Source organism: Engystomops pustulosus, chromosome 5, assembly GCF_040894005.1.
Source record: "Engystomops pustulosus chromosome 5, aEngPut4.maternal, whole genome shotgun sequence".
Lineage (NCBI taxonomy): Eukaryota > Metazoa > Chordata > Amphibia > Anura > Leptodactylidae > Engystomops > Engystomops pustulosus.
The window spans coordinates 31,957,814-31,981,352 of NC_092415.1; the positions used below are offsets into that span (position 1 = coordinate 31,957,814).

General features: G+C 43.3%; 1 protein-coding gene across 1 annotated transcript; it reads left to right on the plus strand.

Moving 5' to 3' along the window:
- The first annotated feature begins 4,937 nt into the window (after positions 1-4,937).
- Positions 4,938-23,251, plus strand: CIBAR1 (CBY1 interacting BAR domain containing 1). Its single transcript, XM_072151538.1, has 9 exons — positions 4,938-5,103; positions 5,621-5,855; positions 7,810-7,878; positions 12,250-12,351; positions 13,054-13,059; positions 14,189-14,293; positions 16,907-17,020; positions 18,169-18,273; positions 19,805-23,251. The coding sequence occupies exons 1-9, from the start codon at positions 5,075-5,077 to the stop codon at positions 19,895-19,897; spliced, it is 858 nt and encodes a 285-aa protein (XP_072007639.1). The 5' UTR covers positions 4,938-5,074; the 3' UTR covers positions 19,898-23,251.
- The last annotated feature ends 288 nt before the right edge of the window (positions 23,252-23,539 follow it).

A 23,539-nucleotide genomic window follows, 5' to 3' on the forward strand; every position in this document is an offset into this window, starting at 1 on the left:
GAACTTTGGAACTTTGGAGCACCTGACTGATGTTGATATAACCCAGAGTCACATGCTGTAATCTCAAGGCAGAACAGGAAGTTTCAGCACATAGACAAAGGGAGAAGTGCTCCTTGCACAGTGCAACAGCCTGTGAAGCTGCAGCACGGCAGGGCTCAGTTAACACCCTCCAGAGCCTTTCTGGGTCATTAACATAATTTTAAAAGTTTGGTTTAAAACGAAGAAGGCAATGGATAACAAATATAAGAAGATTACCACAGTCATAGGGGCAGATTTATCAAGTGTCTGAAAGTCAGAATATTTCTAGTTGCCCATGGCAACCAATCACAGCTCCCCTTTAAAATATTCATGAGCACTGGTAAAAGGAAAGCTGAGCTGTGAGTGGTTGTCATGGGCAACTAGAAATATTCTGACTTTCAGACACTTGATAAATCTGCCCCATTGTGTTTCGATCTATGAGTAAGAGCCCCTGGTTTATCATGGTGGATTTTCATGGTTCATTTCCTTTAAAGACGAATTTGCAAGTCCAGGCCATGAAGCAGCACTGGGAGGAGAGATTATGAGCCAAGCCATGAGAAACAGTGCTCAGACACACCCCAAGTCCTCTAAAGTCCTACTTTACATGATTAAAGAAGTATGAATATGCACAAACTGTTGACTGCCCTGTGTAAGTTAGTTTAAGGGAACCTGTCAGGCAGTTTGGAACCAGTAGATCAACAGCGTGACTTTATATGGATTGGGTTTAGAGTCCCAAACATATCGGGGCACATTTACTTACCTGTCCACACCGCGATCCCCGATCCGGAATGTCCGACGATCATGGATTGTGTCGTGTTTCACTACAAGTGTGCGCCAGATATCATGCATGTGTCGCTTCCCCGCTCAGGTCCGCCGGACCTTCTTCTTCCTGGTACATGTAAGTGCATTGTCTTGCAACAAAATTTTAACGTTAAATCCTGTGCTCAGTCCGAATTAGTCGGATCGTCCACCAGCCCGCTGTCGCATGAAAGCCAGCGTCGATGCGCCAAAATCTGATCGTGTGCGACACAGTCTCCTTCTACATGCCTGTCCCAGCATCGCAATCCCTGAAAAGTCAGAAAACCCAACGGAAACGCGGAACCCTTAGTAAATAAGTCCCATTATACTCTCCTTTGCCTGTTGCCACATTGCAGAGTTATCCAAGTGTAAAATTGGAGTGGATCCAGGGGCGTACCTTGAAGGGATCAGAGAGTGTGGTTGCAATCAGGCCCATAGGTAACCCATGAGGAGCCACTTTCCCATATGAGAAGTCCAGTACTATAAACCATACATCATAGTCGCGGCCTGGCACAGACTTTGCACTAGAGCTCATCAGCTTCATGGGACTGGCATGATTTGGCCACATGATCATCCAGTGTAAATGCAGTGCAGTATTGGATTATAACATAGGCTGTTTGGGTGGTAGCCCAGGGTCCAAGCCTTCTAGGGTACCCATGACCATCCAAACAACTCACCAAATTTTAGACTGACAATGACTTTACACATGAAATCCTTGTACACCTGTTTCTGCTCTCAATACACATGTACCCAAGAGCCATTTAAGGACCTTTGAGGGTCCTCAAAAGTTCCTGAAACCATTGATTGAAAGCAGGTAGAAGAGACGCATCCTCATTCCCTAAGTAGCTTGATTCTAGCACCATAGGTAGGAAGTGACTTCCAGACTTGTAGGGGCTATAATATTCACACACCCCTTGCCCCCTGGCAGTCTTAATCCACCCCTGAAGCCAAGGGTAGTAGACCTCGGTTCATAAGTGCATGCTCTGGATACTATGAAATGCAGTGAGCGTTAGAGGCTCATACGGACTTATCATGCCAAACCTATGTCAACTTTATACAAGGCTTCCTCTATGGTGGCAGAGGTATGCTAAATATGTTTGGGACCCTAAACCCCAAAACTGCTTGTGGTTTAGTGGTCCGAAACTGGCTGACAGGTGCCCTTTTAAAAAAAAAACCTTCTAGTTTCCTTTTATACTAGACAAAAGTGCAAAAAGATCGAGTTATTTGAAAGACTGCCCCTAGGGACTTATTATTATATAAAATATTGGCCAACAAAGGATGGCGGATGTGAATGAAAACAAAGGCGGACTACTGTTTGCTGCTATAAAAGCCTCTCACGTTCTATTCTGCTAAAGAAAAACACTCAGCGAGGCCATTTCACAGGAGCCATCGCTGTGATAGAAATGTAACTAAAAGCAATTTGTCCTTTGAGATGGACTACAATCATTTCCATCTATTTAATCCCTAAATTCCTATGCACTTTCCAATTGCTTTACAGCTTTCACCCTAATGTACCATAAGTGAGGTTTTCTTCACCCATTTTGCGAGTATGTAAAAAACACACCAGAGATTGGTAGCCACCGACTTCATTAAAGACTATCACCGGACCGCTGCAATGACAATTCAAGCCCCTGAAAGACAAGCGCATAAAGTTGGGCTCTTTTATGTGTAAAGCTATAGCATATGGGATAATCATACCATTTCTCAGCCTTACTTTAATAATGGAGGCCTATTCAGCCGACGGCCGAACCACTTAACTGCATTGAGTGAAAGGAATGGTGTTATTTAGCGATTCCGTGCGAAAATGTCAATATACTTTTTATTTATCCGGACTCATTGGGATCCATTATAATCATTGCTGGCATTAATAAATAAACCCTCTTAGGATGTGTGTTGGTGCGTTATTACTTATACTGTGTGGGCACGCCATTATACCGTAATGATCTCTATTGCTCCGTAACTTATTATGACGTCAGCCAAAATGACGGGCGCACAAAGCACACACGGCGCTCCAATTGTCAAAACAAGCAGGTCTTACAACGTGTTCCGGTACATTAGTACATTAGTGTTTACTGCACGAGAGGCGCCAAACTTGGGAGCAGATTAATACCGCTTCGGTGCGTGCGCCGACATGAATAACTGGAGATAATATTGTGAGGGAAGGGAGAGGGAGAAGAATGAGCTATTCTCTCAGTAATTAACATAATGGGGGCCATTCATACATTTTGAAGGCCACTTTTAAAATCAACCCTCATCCCCCTCGCGCCCCTACCTTCTAAAAGGTTCCGGTCTCTTAGTAGATCAGATGTAAACTACACCAGTTCTGACCTAAGACCAAGTCTAAACTGAGCTTTTTTTGCTATAGGCTCAGCCGCTTTTCCAGAGGAGACTATAGTAAATCTGGCGGAGAAGGCATGATGAATCTCCCCCAGTGTGATTTAGGTCCTACACACTATGGCGGTTATCAGACCATCATCCTACATCACAGCCTGCAAACTTTTTATTTGCGAAAGTAAGCGGAGTGCTTCACGGATCAAACACAGTACAAGGACAGGGGGCCCTGGGCAAATGCCCAGTTTGTCGTCCCCTAACGCCGGCCCTGGCTGCAGGAAAGAAGTGACTCTCAGCATTATATTATAGAACTGCATCAACCAATGAGAGGCCAATCATTGGATGAAGTGAGTCCCAGGAGCCTCCCACCTAAAGATGTATGGGAGAGCGGGGTAGACGATGCCAATATACACAGGAATAACCCGCCTCTCTGAAGGGAGTGGAGCCTGCAGTAAATTCTGACAATGGCGACAAAGGAGCTGTCCACTACTTGCCCCATTTTGTATGTACCGCAACCAGAGATCCCAATCACATATTAATGACTTATCCTTATGTACAGTCTGGAAAATTCTTTTAAAGGAAATCGACCCCTACATTTAACCTCTGCAAATAATAATCTTCATCTATATAGCGCCATCTAATTCTGTAGCGCCTTAACAAATCAGATATACAGATAATACAATAATATATACAATAATACTGTATATACTCGAGTATAAGCCGGCCCGAGTATATACGCCGAGGCACCTAAATTTATCACAAAAATACTGAGAAAACGTATTGACTCGAGTATAAGCCTAGGGTAGGAATGCAGCTTTCTCACCATTTTCATTGCATTTGGAATTTTTTTCCCGCTTCCGAGTACATGGCATGGAATATTTAATACCATCATTATGAAGTGCAATTTGTTACGCAGAAAACAAGCCGTCACACAGCTCTTTACGTGTAAAAATAAAAAAGTTATAGATTTTTGAAGGTGGGGAGTAAAAAATGGACATGAAAAAACAGGAAAGGACCCGGTACTTAACCGGTTAATATAATGTGCAGCAGAGTGTCCCCATTATTGTAATGTAGAGCAGAGTGTCCCCATTATTGTAATGTCGAGCAGAGTGCCCCCATTATTGTAATGTCGAGCAGAGTGCCCCCATTATTGTAATGTAGAGCAGAGTGCCCCCATTATTGTAATGTCGAGCAGAGTGCCCCCATTATTGTAATGTCGAGCAGAGTGCCCCCATTATTGTAATGTCGAGCAGAGTGCCCCCATTATTGTAATGTCGAGCAGAGTGCCCCCATTATTGTAATGTCGATGGCACTATATCATTATTTGGGAAACACTGTACATTGTTTATGTTATAATTGATTTTAGGGGCATTTTTAAGGTTCGCCCTGTTCCGTACATTGCCTAGAAACTGCGCTGATTATAGATAGATTAAAGATGTATATAATTTTTTTTTTAATTCATCCCACAAAATAATGTGCCCTCAGCCTTCAAGCTAAATCATTGACCCTTATACATTTTGTCATGTTGGTGAGTGGAGAGTAATTGTGTCCTTGGATATGAGGAACCCTGTTACACTATATTTGGGGCAGGGTGTAAGTAGATATGCTGACTGTTTCCCGGGGCTCTGTTTTCATTTTACTTCCAAAGTTACCGCAGCAAACCGCGGATGTCGTGTGTGAAGTTGTGAACAAGCGCTGTACCGCTGACACCAAGGTCCGGACCCGCAGCTGTACAGTCCTCGATAGGCTCCGCCCACACTACGACACGCAGCACACAGGCTCCGCCCAACAAGCAAGTGACACCGCCCCGATCACGTGGTCACTTGCGGAGAGACGCGTCAGGCAGAAACGCTGGTAACGGCGTCCCCGCCCCCCCGCTGAGAGGAGGAGGAGCCAGAGCGGCGATCCTGGAGGACGCGCCATCATCATGAGCCAGACCCCAGAGGCCAGGGCGAGGTGAGGGGCGCAGGCGGTGGGCTATAGGGGGCGTCGGGGGTCCTCACTGCAGCCATGTTCTTGCAGCCAAGGTGTGTATGAAGACCAAGGAGTGGGATGTATAGAGTCATATGTGCCATAGGCGGCTGCTGGGGCGAGAACTGACCAATGAGAACTGAGCTGATGATCAGAAATCCACATTGTATCCATGTCACTGACAAATCATTGTCGCTGTTCACACAGAGCAGGTTTTTTTTGTGTGAATTATCGTGTGGTTTCAGATTTGCGGGGCTTATTATATACTATGTGTAGGGTTTAGCGTGAAATCCGGTGTCATATAAAATCCAGATCCTCCATGTAGCAGATTTCATCAAATGTCACAAATTTTCATCCAACTGTAAATACAATTATTGTCATTTTGCAGCAGAACCGCCTCAGTATCTGCACCCAGGGTACCGGATTTTGCCGGTGTGAGTTACTGTCCTGTTTTATTACCGATGTCAGACATGGCCCGCTATTGTTATTTCCTACCCCCCAGAGATAATCAGACCAGACAGATCCAAGAGACGGTCAGTAACGTGGAGAAGCACTTTGGAGAATTGTGCCAAATCTACGCCGGATACGTTCGCAAGACTGCCCGGCTCCGGGATAAAGCCGATCTACTGGTGAGAGAAGTCAATGCCTACGCCGACACCGAAACCCCAAACCTAAAACACGGGCTCAAGGGATTTGCTGATGAACTCGCCAAACTTCAGGATTATCGACAAGCGGAGGTATGGCGGTATTACTGCACGTCCTATCGTATATATAACGCAGGCTCAGTGGTGGCTGGGAAGGGGACGCACCTTATTCCATCTCTATACAGGTGTATCACATCCTAAACACTAGATGGGGGGGGGGGGGGGTAGCAGATTATTTTGATTTAACTTGTCTGCTTAAAGGGGTTTTCCCACAACTAAAGTTGGTCCCTATCCTAATCTTCTGATCAGTGGGGGTCTCAGTGCTGAGAGCCACACAGAAAGCAAGAACGAGGGGTCTGTCGGACCCCTCGTCGTTCCGTCAGATGAATGGAGCAGACGGCCGCACATGGCTGTTCTGTTCCATTAATCTCTATGGAGCTGATGGAAATTGCCGAGCGCTGTTATCCATGGCCCATTCCCTCTAAAATTAACTTTTTATATTATGCTAATGAGCATGAAGGGCAATTGGAAAGAGCCTTTCAATTCTGCAGATTCACAGGCTGTTACACTGACTACCCCCTGCCCCCTCCCTCTATTTTATAAGTTGATAACGTGGGTAATAAGTATAAGAAGACGGTGCCGGGATCTATGAGTAATGTCCCTGGTTTATCAGCATGGATTTTGATTATAGGTTTTCCGTTAAAGGGGTTGGCCCAAAATTTTTATGTAATCCCCTATATACATGTAAGTGGATTGCTACCTGAGTAAATAGACCTCCACAATCAGCAGGTTCCCCTGAATGAATGGAGTGTTTGATCAAGTATATGCCCTGTCCCTCTGATCATTTGCTATGACCCTGCTGGCCACGGGCTGTGCTCGCCTTCATCAGTCCCATAGACAGTAGATGGAGTGAGCATGCAGGACCTACAAAGCCATGGACTCTGCAGACTAGTCCACAGAGAAAGGACTGCACCACAGAATAGCATCCAGAAATAAAATGTAAATATATCACACAAGCCACTTAGATGGTCACCTATGAGGACAGCATTTATTTTATGTGTCTATTGATTGTGCAAACTTTCTGGAATTTGAGGACTGCAAGTAGTAAGAAATAAGCTTTATTCATTATATAATCATTCCTATTAAATCACGGAGGGGCGGAGAGCTTGTGGATGAAGTACAGCTCTCCACACATCCGACTAGTCGTCTCTGCTGCCTTCCCGTGTCCCTACTGTGTTTGGATGGACCCTCACCCCTCCAATGTTGGCTCAAATGCTTTGCTTGCTTAATACTGAGTCTGTGTTGTATAATTTGTGCTCTGTCCATGGAATATCTCCTCTGCTTCATCTCTCCATTGCACATCCACCAGAGCAGTGTCACATCCTCCAGTGCATGTGCAATGAGATGATGCCGAAGGTCTTCTCTGGCACCAGAACATGAGTCACAAGGCGCAGGGACAGTATTTAGTAGAACTGGGGAATAAAGGACAAGCAGAGGCACGGAGAGCTTGACTTCATCCACAAGGTCTCGGCTCCTTCATGTAGACATAACAGGCAGAAGTCTACCCTTTATATTCCTAATTCGTTTTACATTATACAAAAAATTGCCTCAAAAGGTAGTTATTCATAAAACGCCAATGCGTGATAGCTCCGGGACAGCCGGCTACTTTAAGAGGCTTAGGTGTATCCGGCAGGTGAAAAGTCACTGGCTGCAGCTGCGGCGCAAGGTCAGAATTGCCCCATGCTGGACCAGTCCCCACCAGCCGTGCCCCATCATGCCCTTCCATGCCCCCTGGAGTGGAGGTAGCGAAAAGGGGGAAATAATCAAGTGCGAACATTTACAATTATTACCCCAGTGTTCTGACACGAGCCCTGATAAATAAGCCCCAAAATCTCTATATTCAAGCACCATTCTTGCTCAGAGTTGGCAGTATCGGCGTATACGGAGTATATAATATATCAGCATAGTTTATCAGGACAATACAGGGCTGTAGATATTGGTGTTCTTTGTATTCTGCACTCATGAAATGAATCATTTCTTTTATCAGGTGGAAAGACTGGAAGCCAAAGTAGTTGAACCTCTGAAAAGCTATGGAGCTATAGTCAAGCTTAAAAGGGTATGTGCTTGTTTCTTGTGTGGTCTATACGTTCTTATATAGGAGATATGAGCACCACTGAGAAGAGATATGAACACCACTGTTCTTGGGATTCTTACGAGTAGCTGAACTAAAGAGCGCCACCATTTTTCCCAGTGAACTTGTACTCTTAAAGGGGTTGTCCAGGACAAATACATTGTTGATCTATCATTATCAGAATGGTGAAACCCTGGAACCTCCACTGATCAGCTGTTCGAACAGAGTTGTGTGACTTGATGTCCAGTTCTACATTACTTACACCCATTTAAAGAAGTTTACCAATTTTGATTGTTAGAGCCCCTACACACAGGGTATTAGTGAGCGTCTTACTGCAGGGGTCACCGCCAATCAGGAGAACTGGGATCCCATAGTGGCAGGTTGGGCACGTGTCCTGCTTCTCTATTGAAAATGAAGGGAGTGACGGAAATTGCGGAGAACAGTGCTCTGGTATCTCCTGCAGTCTAGTAGTGATTGGGAGCACCAGAGAGTCTGACACCCCCATAGTACTGCATAGAGCAGCAGGACACATACTCGACCTGCTGGTTGATCCGATTGGTGAGAACAGGATCCCCTTTCTCTTGATCGGCGGAATCCCAGTAGTCGGATCCCCACAGGATAGGGGGAAACAAATCAAAGAACAGTAGTATTAACCCTTTAAACACATGTGATGTATGTATATATCGCACAGCGGCAGCGTGTGTACACATGGGGATTACTGTCTGAGCCCTCGCATACAAGGTGCGTGTTTGCTACATATTGCAGCAAACACTGACCGGTAACACCTGCAATCAGTGCTAGCACCGTTTGCGGGTATTAACCATTTGATCGCAGTAGACAAAAGATGTCAGCACGTGAGCGCCACCATCTTGGCTAAGATCGCCTTTCCCTGTGATGTCCATTGGGGAGTGACAATTTGCCCCATGACAGCTTTGGGTCACATTGTAATAGTGTAAAATCCTGATACTTTAATATTGCTGTAGGTGGTGGAGTCCATCAGACAACCGAGGGTTAAAGTACCCTAGGTGGTCTGAAAAATTTGTAAAAAAAAAAAAATGTAAAAAACTGAAAAAATCAAATCACCCCTTTCCCTACAACTGATGAAAAATCATAAACATGTTAGGTATCACCGCTTCCCAAAATGTCCCATCTAGCAAAATATAAGTTATTCCCACCGTTCAACCCCGTAACGGTAAATAGCACCCAAATGTCCGAATACTTTGCCCTTTTGCAACAAATTTTATAAGGGTGATCAAATGAAGACTTTGTATTTTAATACATTTAAAAAAAAAATTAAACCTACATAAATTTGGTATCCCTGTGATCTTGCTGACCCAAAAAATATAGGAGACATGTCATTTGGTGCGCTCAGTGAAAGCTGTGAAAAACAAGCACACAAGAAAATTTAGCAAATGCATTTTTTTTTCATCAATTTCACTGCATTTTGGAACTTTTTTTCTCCAATTCACAGATAGTATTTATTATTCCATACCGTGTACTGGGAAGTGCAATTTATTACGCTCTTTACATGGGAAAATAAAAAAGATTAGATTTTTGAAGGTGGGGAGTAAAAAATGGAAACGCTAAAACAAAAAAGGACCTGTTCGTTAAGGGATTAAGAACTGTAATGTTGAGCACTGCTGATTTACAGCATGGATAAGTGAAGTAGTAAAGAGACCACAGCTCTCGACCAGGGCCGGCACTATGGGTAGGCAAAGTGGGCAATTGCCTAGGGCCCCCTGGAAGAGGAGAATCTCTTCTTTCAAATGAATCTTGAATTTTGTTTCTAGGTGCCAGGGATCCAGAGATATTCAGGTTTAAAGTGAGAATATCAGGTGCCATTTTTATATATAAAAATCACTGCCAACAGCAGTTACAGTTAATATCTCCGTTTTCCTGACACTTAGAAACACATTTATATAAAAAAAGGAGATTCACTTCTTTCATAGGAAAAAAGAAGTGAGGTTCTATGTGTCACAGAGCCAGAGATACAGCCCCCTGAAGTGTAGATTCTCAGCCCTCGGGCTACAGGGAGAATTTGCTGCACACAGGAGCTGCTGCACCTCACAGATAATGGAAATATTCACTTTATATGTTACTATATTTTGAGAAGGAATAATATCAACTAATATTCATGTTTTCATAAGAATACAGGGTCAATTATTCTTATACATAATCCCGTATGGACTACTGGTTGGTCACAGGGATATAATTAATATCTAGTGGGCAGTTGCATTTCCCCATTTTTCTACAGGGGTTAACCCACTCATCGTCCCTCTTCAACTACTACTTCGATTGCCCTCCGCTGTGCCATTGATCATCCTATACCCTTTTCATAAGATAACTAGACCATACTTACATCCCGGGGTGCCCCGACTCCCAGTGCGCAGTGACATGGGTAGTTCCCTGGTCGTCTGTGTACAGATGACGTGGATGGTTCCCTTGGTAACGCGGCATCTCCGCTCGATAGGTGGATCATCCTGTCGCCACCCCGGACATGCGCAGGAGCGCCTTACTCCGCTTGCGGTTCACACACTTTTGGTAGACGGGCGCTTGATAACATTCCTCGCTGCTTTTAACTTCTCTAACTAGGATTTGCCTATTGTATTAGCACCTACTGCACTTGTCACTTTATTGACACACTACACGCTTAATATCCCTCACTGTATGGAGATGAAAGCGACTAATGCACCAGCACTTTGTATACTTATGTATGAATTCTATCATTTTTTTTGTATTTTAATGTATTTTGATATTTTTTAATGAAATAACACTTGTTTGTATACTATGACAGAATATGTTAATGCCAGTGGGTGGGAACAATTTGATCATGTGATCACTTGTATTTGGTATATATATACCTTATATACTCGAGTATAAGCCTAGTTTTTCAGCACAAAATTTGTGCTCAAAAACCCTAACTCGGCTTATACTCGAGTCAACTAAAAACATAAAGACAAAACTCACCTTTCTGACGTCACCCATAGGTCCTCTTCTGTCTGAGACAGAAGAGGACCTATGGGGGACGTCGGAAAGATGAGTACAGTGTTATTTTTTTTTTACTTCTACAGGGGCTGGGTAGGCTGTATGCTACAGGGGTTGGGCAGGCTGTATGCTACAGGGGTTGGGCAGGCTGTATGCTACAGGGGCTGGCAGACTATATACTGGGAGTCTGTAACCAATGCATTTCCCACCCTCGGCTTATACTCGAGTCAATAGGTTCTCTCAGTTTTTTGTGTTGAAATTAGGGGTCTCGGCTTATACTCGAGTATATACGGTATATATATATATAACGCCATTCACCTTTGTCACTTGGCTTGATAAAGGCTCCCTGGAGCCGAAACATCGCTGCTGTACCCTGGTGTACTTCTAAACATGGAATAAAATCACCCACTTCACCATTTGACATCTGACGTCTCAGAGTGCTGCTTACCTTTCGCATCATTTTATCTATCTGTCTAGCTATCTGTCTCATATAATCTGACCATTTATATATCTCACTTTTTCTGTCTATTTTTTAATCAATCTTCTATTTCTCTTCTACTGTATTTCTCTCATCCATCTCCTGTATATATCATCTACTTTATATTCTGCATCTAGAAATCTCTATCATCTTTCATATTTATCTTCTATCATAATAATTCTAATTAATAATTCTTTATTTATATAGTGCACACAGATTACGCAGCGCTGCACAGAGCATGGCAAATCAGTCCCTGTCCCCAATGGGGCTCACAATCTAATCAACCTACCAGTATGTTTTTTTTGGAATTTGGGAGGAAACCGGAAGAAACCCACGCAAACACAGAGAGAACATACAAACTCTTTGCAGATGTTGACCAGCACTGCAAGGCTGTAGTGCTAACCACTGAGCCACCGCGCTGCCCATCATTCTCCCTATCATCTCCTATAAAATTCTCCCATATTACAGTTTGTTTTACCATACTAAAGGAGCCTCTTGCTGACTGTGACTGGTCATAAAATAGTTTTATTTTGGGGCCCCACTTTTAGTTTTGCCCAGGGCCCCACTTTGTCTAGCACCGGCCCTGCTCTCGACTTAATGTTGTGGACCCTCATTGATTATATATTTTTGACATATTCTAAGGGTTTTTAAATTTTGGAAAACCTTACACATGCGAGCTACACATCAGCAATGTCCCCTGAGAACCTACTATGTATCGGTGGCGTGACAGAGGTGTGACGGTGCCCGGGGAGAGTAATGCTTGGCACAAAGGATTTGGCCTGCACAGACATGAAACAGATGGGCAGGTAGATGCTTGTCAGGTGTTCATATTCATTCATTTTTATATAATTGGTTTTTTTGGGTTTTTTTTTTTTTTTGTATTTTCTTAATAGGAGGATCTTAAAGTGACCTTAAATGCAAGGAACAGGGAATCTAAGCAGATGGCACAGCTGGAGAAGACCCGACAGAGAAACCCATCAGATCGGCAAATCATTGTATCCTTGTTTGTATGGAATTTAATATAATCTGCATAAACCTGAATTGCTGCAAAGGGTCTTGTGTAATTATGTGGCTGCTCTGTACAAAAAGCCTTGGAACAATTTGATAGGTGGAGGTCCCTATCAATCAAAAGAACATTGTTAAACTATTGTTACTATTTGACTATCTTGCCACCCCATATAATACTATGGGAGAGTCCGAATTTGTAGAGCACAGCACCTTGCAATGTCCGACACTCTCACAGTATTAAATGGAGCGGCAGGACACCTGCTGCTCCATCAGTTAGTGAGAACAGTTGGACCCCCACCGATCAGATTGTTATTCCTTATCCTGTGAATAGTGGGTAAGTATTCACTTGTGACATATCCTTTGTCGAATTCACAAGTACATCCACTGGCAATCTGGATTTGATTGTTATTGAGATTGGATATACGTGTGAACCATGGGACCACCACCATATGGGTCCACCACCACGGCTGGTTTCAACTTTTTCTAAAAAGAACAAGATGAGTTGCACATTAGGGGGATTCCCGCAGGGGGTCTGAAATGAATGTCCTATCCTGTAAATAGAGATAAATGTATATTAATTATATCAGTGAGATGACCGGCCCTTCTTCAGGCTGCGGATAATCCGAGTGATTTGTGGGGTCAACTTTGCTTCTAAGTTTCATTTTTTTTTCCCTTAACCAATATTTAAGTCACAGGTATAAAATTCACATCGTTTTCATGAAATCCCTGGAACAAGATGGACAGCTCATCCTCTTTTACATGTCAACTTCCTACAATTGGTCGCCTTTTGGAAAAGCTTTACCCATTGTTTTACAATGTACATTTTAGGGGTAAACAAGTCAGGCTTTATCCACGGGATAGGGCCTAACTTGCTTATCGAGGGAGGGGGGGTTCTCAGTGATGAGATCCCCACAGATCACAAGAACAGGGGGTCTTATGGGGCCCCAGGTACCTCCATCGGAAGCCTCAGTGTTCGGCAATCTCCAACTATTCCATTCATCTTGGGAAGCGATGAGCGGTCTGATGGAGGTACCTGGGGCCCCATCTGACCCCATTCTCGTGATCTGCGGGGGTCTCCTCACTGAGATTTCCACGATCAGCAAGTTAAGCCCTATTCTGTGATTGGGGCCCAAATTGTTGGGTGGGAAAACCCCTTTATAGTAAATCTATAAGATCTGAAAATGCACCGTAACGGCACTTTGTAGGGACCGTTAATGGAGTCATTACATTATTAGAGGTTTAGGGAGCAATTTGGACATAATGCATCCCTAAAAGCTTTGTCTAATGCATACAAAACGCCTCCTATGCACCTGACCGGGTATGAAGTATTCATTATCATCGTTATTCTAAAAGAACCATTAGTTCCTTGCACATACGGAAAGGCTTTACGTATATAACAGAATGTAAGTTTGTGCTTGAGCAGACTTTATTGATACGAAGTCTATGCCAGGATATGTCATACATAGATGATAGGTGCTCTGGGAATGGTGATCCACTAGAATTTCTTCCGCAGCTGGACTTGAAAGAGAGTCTGCAGTACATGTGTCGATTCTCCATTCATGTCTGTGGGAGGGCTGAAAATATCTCAGCAAAGTGCTCCCTATACTGAACATGCGCAGCAAACTCTTCTTTTCGGAGGTCAACTGACCCTCGTTCTCAAGATAGGTGGGACTCCTGCCTGTAATGTGTTTATGACATATGCTGTGTATGTGTCATAAACATGTGGAAACCCTATTTAAGGCATTTCTCCCAGTGATCTCTCAGTGTATACATTCTAGTTTCCAGTCCCATTACAGCAGTAAGGATGTTCTGTCTATGTTTAAGGCTGAGACAGAATTACAGAGAGCTACAATGGATGCGGCCCGAATAAGTCGGCAGCTGGAGGAAACCATCGACAATTTTGAAAAACAGAAGATAAAAGATATCAAGGTAAGTCTCATGTCTAATCTGACATAGTCCTGTGTGTGTGTGTGTAATATTTATATGTGTGTGTATATATATATATATATATATATATATATATATATATATATATTCACTCACTCACTCGCCACTTTATTAGGTACACCATGCTAGTAACGGGTTGGACCCCCTTTTGCCTTCAGAACTGGCTCAATTCTTTGTGGCATAGATTCAACAAGGTGCTGGAAGCATTCCTCAGAGATTTTGGTCCATATTGACATGATGGCATCACACAGTTGCCGCAGATTTGTCGGCTGCACATCCATGATGCAGATCTCCCGTTCCACCACATCACAAAGATGCTCTATTGGATTGAGATCTGGTGACTGTGGAGGCCATTTGAGTCCAGTGAACTCATTGTCATGTTCAGGAAACCAGTCTGAGATGATTCCAGCTTTATGACATGGCGCATTATCCTGCTAAAAGTAGCCATCAGATGTTACAGGGTACATTGTGGTCATAAAGGGATGGACATGGTCAGCAACAATACTCAGGTAGGCTGTGGCGTTGCAACGATGCTCAATTGGTACCAAGGGGCCCAAAGAGTGCCAAGAAAATATTCCTCACACCATGACACCACCACCACCAGCCTGAACCGTTGATACAAGGCAGGATGGATCCATGCTTTCATTTTGTTGACGCCAAATTCTGACCCTACCATCCGAATGTCGCAGCAGAAATCGAGACTCGTCAGACCAGGCAAGGTTTTTCCAATCTTCTACTATTTCGATGAGCTTGTGCAAATTGTAGCCTCAGTTTCCTGTTCTTAGCTGAAAGGAGTGGCACCCGGTGTGGTTTTTCTGCTGCTGTAGCCCATCGGCCTCAAAGTTCGACGTACTGTACGTTCAGAGATGCTCTTCTGCCTACCTTGGTTGTAACGGGTGGCGATTTGAGTCACTGTTGCCTTTCTATCAGCTCGAACCAGTCTGCCCATTCTCCTCTGACCTCTGGCATCAACAAGGCATTTCCGCCCACAGAACTGCCGCTCACTGGATGTTTTTTCTTTTTCGGACCATTCTCTGTAAGCCCTAGAGATGGTTGTGCGTGAAAATCCCAGTAGATCAGCAGTTTCTGAAATACTCGGACAAGCCCTTCTGGCACCAACAACCATGCCACGTTCAAAGGCACTCAAATCACCTTTCTTCCCCATACTGATGCTCGAGTTGCCGCCATGTGATTGGCTGATTAGAAATTAAGTGTTAACGAGCAGTTGGGCAGGTGTACCTAATAAAGTGGCCGGTGAGTGTATATATATATTATAGCACCACTATAAGCAGATTAGTTAGGGGTAAGAGATCCCACTGTGAATATTCCAGAAGCGGAGTGTGCTGTGTCCAGGGCCTTATTGCTCTCACAACTCCCGCTTGTGCTCGGTGAGAATATGCTAATTTGTATGCCCTCGCTTCTCTAGTGCTCTCCGTCTATTGGAGCTTGCACTTTGTGTATGTGTCGTGTATTTCTATCTGAAAAATAAAGAAAATGTAAGGCTCTGTTTTTCTCTGCCTTAATTAAAAAGGTCTAATTAAAAAAAAAAAAATTTTGAGACCCTGGAGGCTTCTCTCCTCCCTGCACCACACAGCAGCTTCTTCTCTCCTCCATGTAGCGCTGGTTGTATGCGGTGGCATCGGGACCTGGGTCATAGCTGCACCAGAATAGCTATCGGTGCAGTACATCCACTCTTGGGTCCTCTTCTGCTCCTGGGGCCACTCTGCACTGTGCTCTTAACCCCGACACATGCGACCAGAGTCAGGACATAGAGTGGAAAAGCAGGAGATGACCCGGGACTTTACAGCTGCACTCACCGCTACCCGGCCTCCTGCACCGAAGAGCCATCAGTTATGTTACATAAGTTATGAAAGTGCTTATCGGACTTTGACTGTCGGCAAAGCGCAAGCTGTAACTTGGCCACATGTGGTCCGTCAGTTGCGGGTTGTGCATCCCTGTTCTAAGCTTTTAGTTGTGAGGAATGTGTGTTGCACTTTATGTACATGCTTAGTAGTGATGCTCCTTTGTTAGGTGGGGTTCACACCTCGTTATTTGCCATAAAGTTGTAAGGTCACATCGGGAGGTTTCTGACGTCATCTTCCAACGTGTGGGATACTTTACCTACCATTTATGATTTGCGATACACAGGTACAGGCAGTCCCCGGGTTACGTACAAGATAGGGTCTGTAGGTTTGTTCTTAAGTTGAATTTGTATGTAAGTCGGATCTGTATATTTTACAATTGTAGCCCAAGCCAAATTTTTTTGGGTCTTTGTGACAATTGGATTTTAAAAATGTTGGATTGTTATAAGAACCAGGATTAACAACAAAGCTTCATTGCAGACACCTGTGATAACTGTTATAGCTGTTTATTATAGTCTAAAGCAGAAGTACAGGAAATTACCAACATCCAGAGGACCGTTTGTAACTATGGGTCGTATGTAAGTCGTGTGTTCTTAAGTAGGGGACCGCCTGTATAATGAAGCCACCCAAGACACTGCACATAATCCCGGCTCACCTATAGCTATACTATAAATGGTGTATACAGTTGTAAGGTGTATATTATATTATCTAATATTGGCTTTTCTCTTTTTAGAAAATTTTTAGTGACTTTGTAACAATTGAGATGTTGTTCCATGGGAAGGCTCTAGAAGTGCTGACCGCTGCCTTCCAGCACATCGAGGACATAGATGAGGAGGAAGATCTAGAGGTGAGGAGCAGGGACCGGGCACCCCACATTGTCATGGTTACTCCAGAAGTATAACCAGCATTGTGTATTGTACTGGGTACATTTTCTGGTGACGGCAATCTCTCTAATTACTGTAAAACACCCTGTTACATTTTATATTGTCGTCTCTGGGAACAGTTTTTCAAATGTGTTTCCTCCAAAAATGAAGAAAACTTCCACCTATTGATATCTACCCTGTGGGTCAAGGTCTAAAGCCTGAAACAAGACAAGGGATGTTCGCTAAACCTAAAAAGCTGATATGGTTTGGCCGATATCCCTGGTCCAGTTTAAAGGCTCTTTTACGGATCAGACATTGAGTTATAATGGGGGAGATTTATCATAAGTCCCCAAGAGCAGAACTGTTCTAGATGCCCATGACAACCAATCAGAGCTCAGCTTTCATTTTCCCACAGCTGTTTATAAAATTAAAGCTGAGCTCTGATTGGTTTCCATTGTCAACTTGAACAGTTTTACCTCAGAAACATGATAAATCTCCCCCCGCAGAGTAGATATCTCTTGGTGGCAATACAGAAAGTTTACTTTCTTCTGGAGGAGAGCTGATTGACATACATAGGTTTGTTTTAAAGGAAATCTGCCATCATAATTAAGCCTGATAAACCAGGGACACTTAATCATAGACCCAGGCACCGTGACTGTGGTAATCTTCTAATATTTGTTATCCATGGCCTCCTTCCTTCTAAAATAAACTTTTAATTCTGCTATCCTGGGGGCCGTTACCAGAGCTCCTCTGTGCTGTAGCATCACAGGCTGTTACACTGTGCTATTTTCTGACACTTCCTTCACTGCAATGTGATTACATCCGGCAGAGGGAGGGGGGGGGGACAGCCTGTGACGTTGCAGCACAGAGGAGCTCTGGAACATTCCCAAGAGCCTTTCGGTCTCATTGGCTTAATTAAGAGTAAATTTTATAAGGAATGAGGTCACAGATAAGAAATATAAGAAGATTACCACAGTCCCGGTGCCTGGATCTGTGAGTAATGTACTTGATTTATCATGATGGATTTTTATGGTAGATTTCCTCTAAGAATCAATGTTGAGTAGAGCAGATGTCATTTATTATGTGCCTAGTATCTGCTATACATGTGTCTGTACTTATGTTCCATCCCCAGGTATTCAGAAGTTCCCTTCATCCGCCAGATTTTCAGTCCCGCTTAGATATAGTACGTGCCAATTCAAGGACTGGAACATCAAAGAGGATGTCCGCATCTTTATCAGTAAGAGTTGCCTTTTGTCTATCTTTACCGCTATTGAGGCATTCGTATCAATGCATGTTTCTCCCATTCTCCTGCCCTAAAATATACGTACATCTATAGGATCAAAGATTGTCCCAGTGCCTCAAGAGTGAAGAAGCCATCTACTCAGAATGTGTTACCGTTTTATGTCTACAGCTTTTATACAGGCGGGGGGGGGTGTATGCATAGCCATGGTAACAGACTACAAACAATCCTGTGTAGTCTGATGCAGTCTTACTCCTTATTATCTAACCCATGCTATGTGATAACATACTGGACGAATGGGAACAAAAAGTAATGGACAGTAAAAAAAAATATATAGAAATAACATTGGACTGCAAAGGTGCATGTACCTTTTAAGCAGTTTGTAATTTCTTGTCTTCAAGACCATTTAAGACTTTTTTTATTTCTTACAATTGTAGTGCGACATTCTCAATAACCATTTACTTTTTAATACTGGAGAATCTCGCGCATTGTTGAGCTCCTCATTGCAGATATCCAGGTGCAGGGAGTTTTCCAGGCTGCGCTCACCGATCTCCGTCAGCTCCATAGAGATTAATCGAGCTGAACGGTCATGAGCGGCTGTCTGCTCCATTAGTCTGAGGAGCGACGATGGACACCTCATTTTTGCGATCTGCGGGGGTCTCGGCACGTGGATAGGGCCTAACTTTCCTTCATGCGAAAACCCCTTTGATAATAATTAAAGTAAGCCCTAATGCAGCTCTGTACACGAAAAAATTTAAATGTTATAGCTTTTTGAAAGTTGGGAGCGAAAAGAGGACGCAGCCTTAAGGGGTTTATTGAGCGGCAGGACACATGCCTGCGTGTATTCTGAGAGAGTTAGACCCTCCATTCTCGTGATCCTTGTCCATCCCATGTCTGACACCATAGGGTCTCGCTGCACCGTAAAAGATAAGACGTCCTATTTACTGCTGTATAGTGACCGCTCGGCTTTCTATGGATAGGGGAGGGGTGATGAGCGCTCCCCTCTTCTGCACCCGTGACCCGTGTGGTCACCATCTATCTACATATTATATATGGTGTATATTCACTATCACCATCTTGTTACAATTCTGCTTATTATAATAATAATAATTCTTTATTTATATAGCGCACACAGATTACGCAGCGCTGCACAAAGCATGTCAAATTGGTCCCTGTCCTCATGGGGCTCACAATCTATACAACCTACCAGTATGTTTTGGAGTGTAGGAGGAAACCAAAGGACCCGGCGGAAACCCACTCAAACACAGAGAGAACATACAAACTTTTTGCAGATGTTGACCTGGATGGGACTAGAACCCAGGACTCCAGCGCTGCAAGGCAGAAGTGCTTCTCACTGTGCCGCCCAATTCTACTTTATTTACAAACTACTTTATTAGATGCTGAATCATTTACTACATCAATGGGGGCAATAGATCTTGTGAATTCTCGTTGTTTCTTTATGCTTTTTTTTTTTTTTTTTTTTGAAATTGTCCTTTTATTTCATTACTATTTATTCTTATGTTTGTAGCAGACTACCGGGAGCCGCCACAAAAAAAAGGCGGAAGAAGTAGATGACCTCGTTGATGATGAGGATGATGAATCGTCGGAGGACTACAACTGACTTGTTACTTTAGGAAGCGTTTTCTCGGAGAACACGAGACATTGCGGAGGACGGGATCCCCTGCAGATATCAGTGCACTCTGATGATTTTTTGGATATAAAATTTTCAAACAGCGAGCGCTGAGAATTTTCTGGATGTATTCCGTTATAGACTTTAGAAGGGATTATCCGAGGATTTGTTAAATACTGCCTTAAAATGAATGGCTTGGTCCCATTAATTTCAAGGTTTTGTGCCAATTTTGGGGTCCGCAAATGAGAGCGGTAGCAAAATAAACAGTCTACACACGTGCTTCACCTCACCTGGGTACTGTCTATAGGCAAGACATAGGGAGAGGGTTGTCAGTGTTGTGCTGTCACGTGGTAAACTTGTAAATGGATGCAAGTTAAAGGAATTAAAATCCATCATGATAAACCAGAGGCACTTACTGATAGATCCAGGCACTGTGACACTGGTAATCTTCTATTATTTGTTATCCATGGCCTCCTTCATTCTAAAATCAACTTTTAAAATTTTGCTAATGAGTCTGAGGGGCTCTTGGGGATATTACCAGAGCCCCTCCATGCTGTAGCTTCACAGTCTGGCCCCTCCCTACTGTGCTCTGTTGCCGGTGAGATTAAAAGGAAAAGGGAGCTGGGAAGAGCAGAGGGGTCAGGGTGAGACCGTTTAACAGCCTGTGAAGCCAGAACATGGAGGGGCTCTGCTAACAACCAACAGAGCCCTATGGGCACATTGCCATACTTTTTAAATTTTCGAAGGAAGGAAACCATGGATAACAAATATAAGAAGATTACCCCAGTACCTGGATATACAAGCAAGGCCGCGGTCACACGTACCGCTAGGCGTCCGTTCATAACGCAACGCTAGCGCACAGGGGGGGGTCCTCGGCCCGAACACACAAGCGTTTCCAAAGAAACACATGCGATAGACTTTTAAATCCCCTACAAACGAATGTGCGTTCGGGCCGAGGACCTCCCCCTGTGCGCTAGCGTCGTATTATGAACGGATGCCTAGCGATACGTGTGACCGCGGCCTCAGGGTGCCTGGGTTATCATGTATGATTTTGATGGTATATTTCCTTTAAGCCTATTGCCCACATGAGAGTTCGGTCTGGTAAATCCTTCAAGTGCAGAGACCGAACACGGACAAACTGAGATCAGGTCAGTGATTGTAGGCTCGCTCTGGTAAATCCTGTAAGCACACAGGGTTAGATCAGCGGACCAAAATCGTTAATGGACAACCGGCTATACTCCTACAATAGTGGAGATTGTACTTTATATCCGAGCTATCGGCTACGGGCATCAGTAGGGGAACAGATTTTGTTAGCAAAGTGCATGGTTACTTATGCGTTTCCAATCTACAAGGGCAGATTTCGGGGCATACCTTGGTTTATTCTTGGAGATGTGTAGCGTCTCCATTGATGATGGACTCCGCATCCAGGTATTATTACATCAGCTTGTGAGGTCATTAGGCACCATGTGATGCCACTTGGCGTCAGAGAGTTTACTTTAGTTTAAGGGACATTCACTCAAATCCAAATTTACGTAAAACCAATCACGATATTACAGAGTGTCTAAACTTTTTGGTGACATGCAATGCACAGGCCTGGTATTCCTGCAGGTAGGAAATATCGGCCCAATTGTAATACAAAGCTGCTTTATTGCCGTCACACCACCCCTTTAACACCCTTTATGGTATTGACTTCCTTAAGCAGAAGAGCTGCTAGTCACAGTGTTACATTCTCCCCTAATCTTTACACTAATCTCCCCCATAGACACTATAAGACCTTTGTATGAGGTTTCCCTGTGCCTTATATAATATGTAACACCTCAACTTTCAGTAAAAGTTGCAGTTGTTTTCGGCTGGAATAGACTAAACTAATTGATTTTTCTATGAATTTTTAATAAATAAATTGTTGCCAAACTATACATTTGTAGGTGTTAAAGTGGCTTTCCCACATTTATGGGAAAAAAAGACCCAGAGAAAGAGAATAGGCCAGGTAAACCAAGCACACTGACATACTGGAGTGCGCCCCCTCTGGCAAGACCTGCTCTTCTTTAAACTTTTTATGCCCTGGTTTTAAAGAAAAAAAAGGCTTTAAAAATTTTTCAAATGAGCCGGAGAGGCTCCAGGCTCCATTAACAACTATGGAACCTGGAGCCCCTCAGACTCATATGCATAATTTTAAAAGCCTTTTTTTTTTTTTTTTGTAAAAACCAGGGCATAAATGACTAAAAGAAGAGCAGGTACTGCCAGAGGGGGCACACACCAGTATGTCGGTGTGCTTGGTTTACAATCCTTCATCCTGGTGGTAGATGTCCTTTAAAGGAAACCTACCATGAGGAATCTATCATGAGAAGTGGTAGATTCCGCCTGCCGGCCTCTGACCTAATCTGTAATTTAATAATCCTGGTACCTACCGTAACTTGTTAAAAACTGCATTTTAGTAATATGTAAATGAACTGCAGAGGCTACTGGGGCGTGTACTAGACTAAGCTCCCAGTGCCCGGCCAGGCTAGTACACGCCCCAGTAGCCTATACGGTTAATTTACATATTACTAAATAAAGTTTTAAAGTTAGGTTCCAGGATTATTATATTACAGATTAGGGCAGAGGCAGAAAAGAGGAATCTACCATGAGATCTTCTTCTGATGGTAGATTCCTTTAAGAGTTATGACTAGAACGTGGCGAGTAAATCCAACTATCTGTCTGTCAGCGCTTCTCACGTATATCAGTAAATAATTGTATTCTGCATTAAATCTCTATTCTGGAACATCTGCTCTGACTATAAATGTTAGTTGTGTCAAACTCTGTTATTGCTCCTAGAAATCTATGACCAAACTGACAACTGGGCGTTACTAGTTGGAGCAATTATGTTCTTATTAGACTATAGAGATAGAAATGCCCTTTTGACAATATGGCAATAGTAACGATCTGTTTCATTTATTCCTAAGTTTCTTGGAGGAATACTAGAGGAACAGCACTATACAATGGAGCTGCAATACCACCTTAAACCATGGTCAGGTGTGGCGCTGTTTTTCGAAACAAGCAGCCATGTTTTTTAACCTCCAGACAACCCCTTTAACCGGAGTGCATACCAATCCCAGATAATAAACTACATCTCTGGTCAGGAGACTTTTTTATTGTAATGAGCAGTATTGTATCATTCTTACTATATATATTATAAAATATTTTACATAATTTACTGTTGTTTTGTACACGGCCTCCCTAGCCGGACGAGATTACATATTATTATCGTTATATCACACACGACTGTATTTTTATTGTGTGTATCTATCACATTGTGTGTTTTTATTTGTATGTATTGTACAATGAAATTAAAACATTTTGATACAAGTGTGTATTGCAGTCCACTACAGAAGCTGATGTTTCTGCCTTCGGTCATATGTGATGATAAAGGTCCCAGTCTCTGAAAGGACCCTAAATCTAATACCCCTATATGGGTACTTGTACATAGCAGGAGGGTAGCAAAGGCTGGGGCTTATGGTGAATGGTCATTTTTATTATTTGCTTTTGCAAACTTTTGCTCCCGATGAAGGAAAATTGTTGAACTGCTGCTATGTATGTTCTTTGTAGGGTGAATTTCTTACTGATCTTTTGTATGGCTTAAAGGGATTCTGGCAT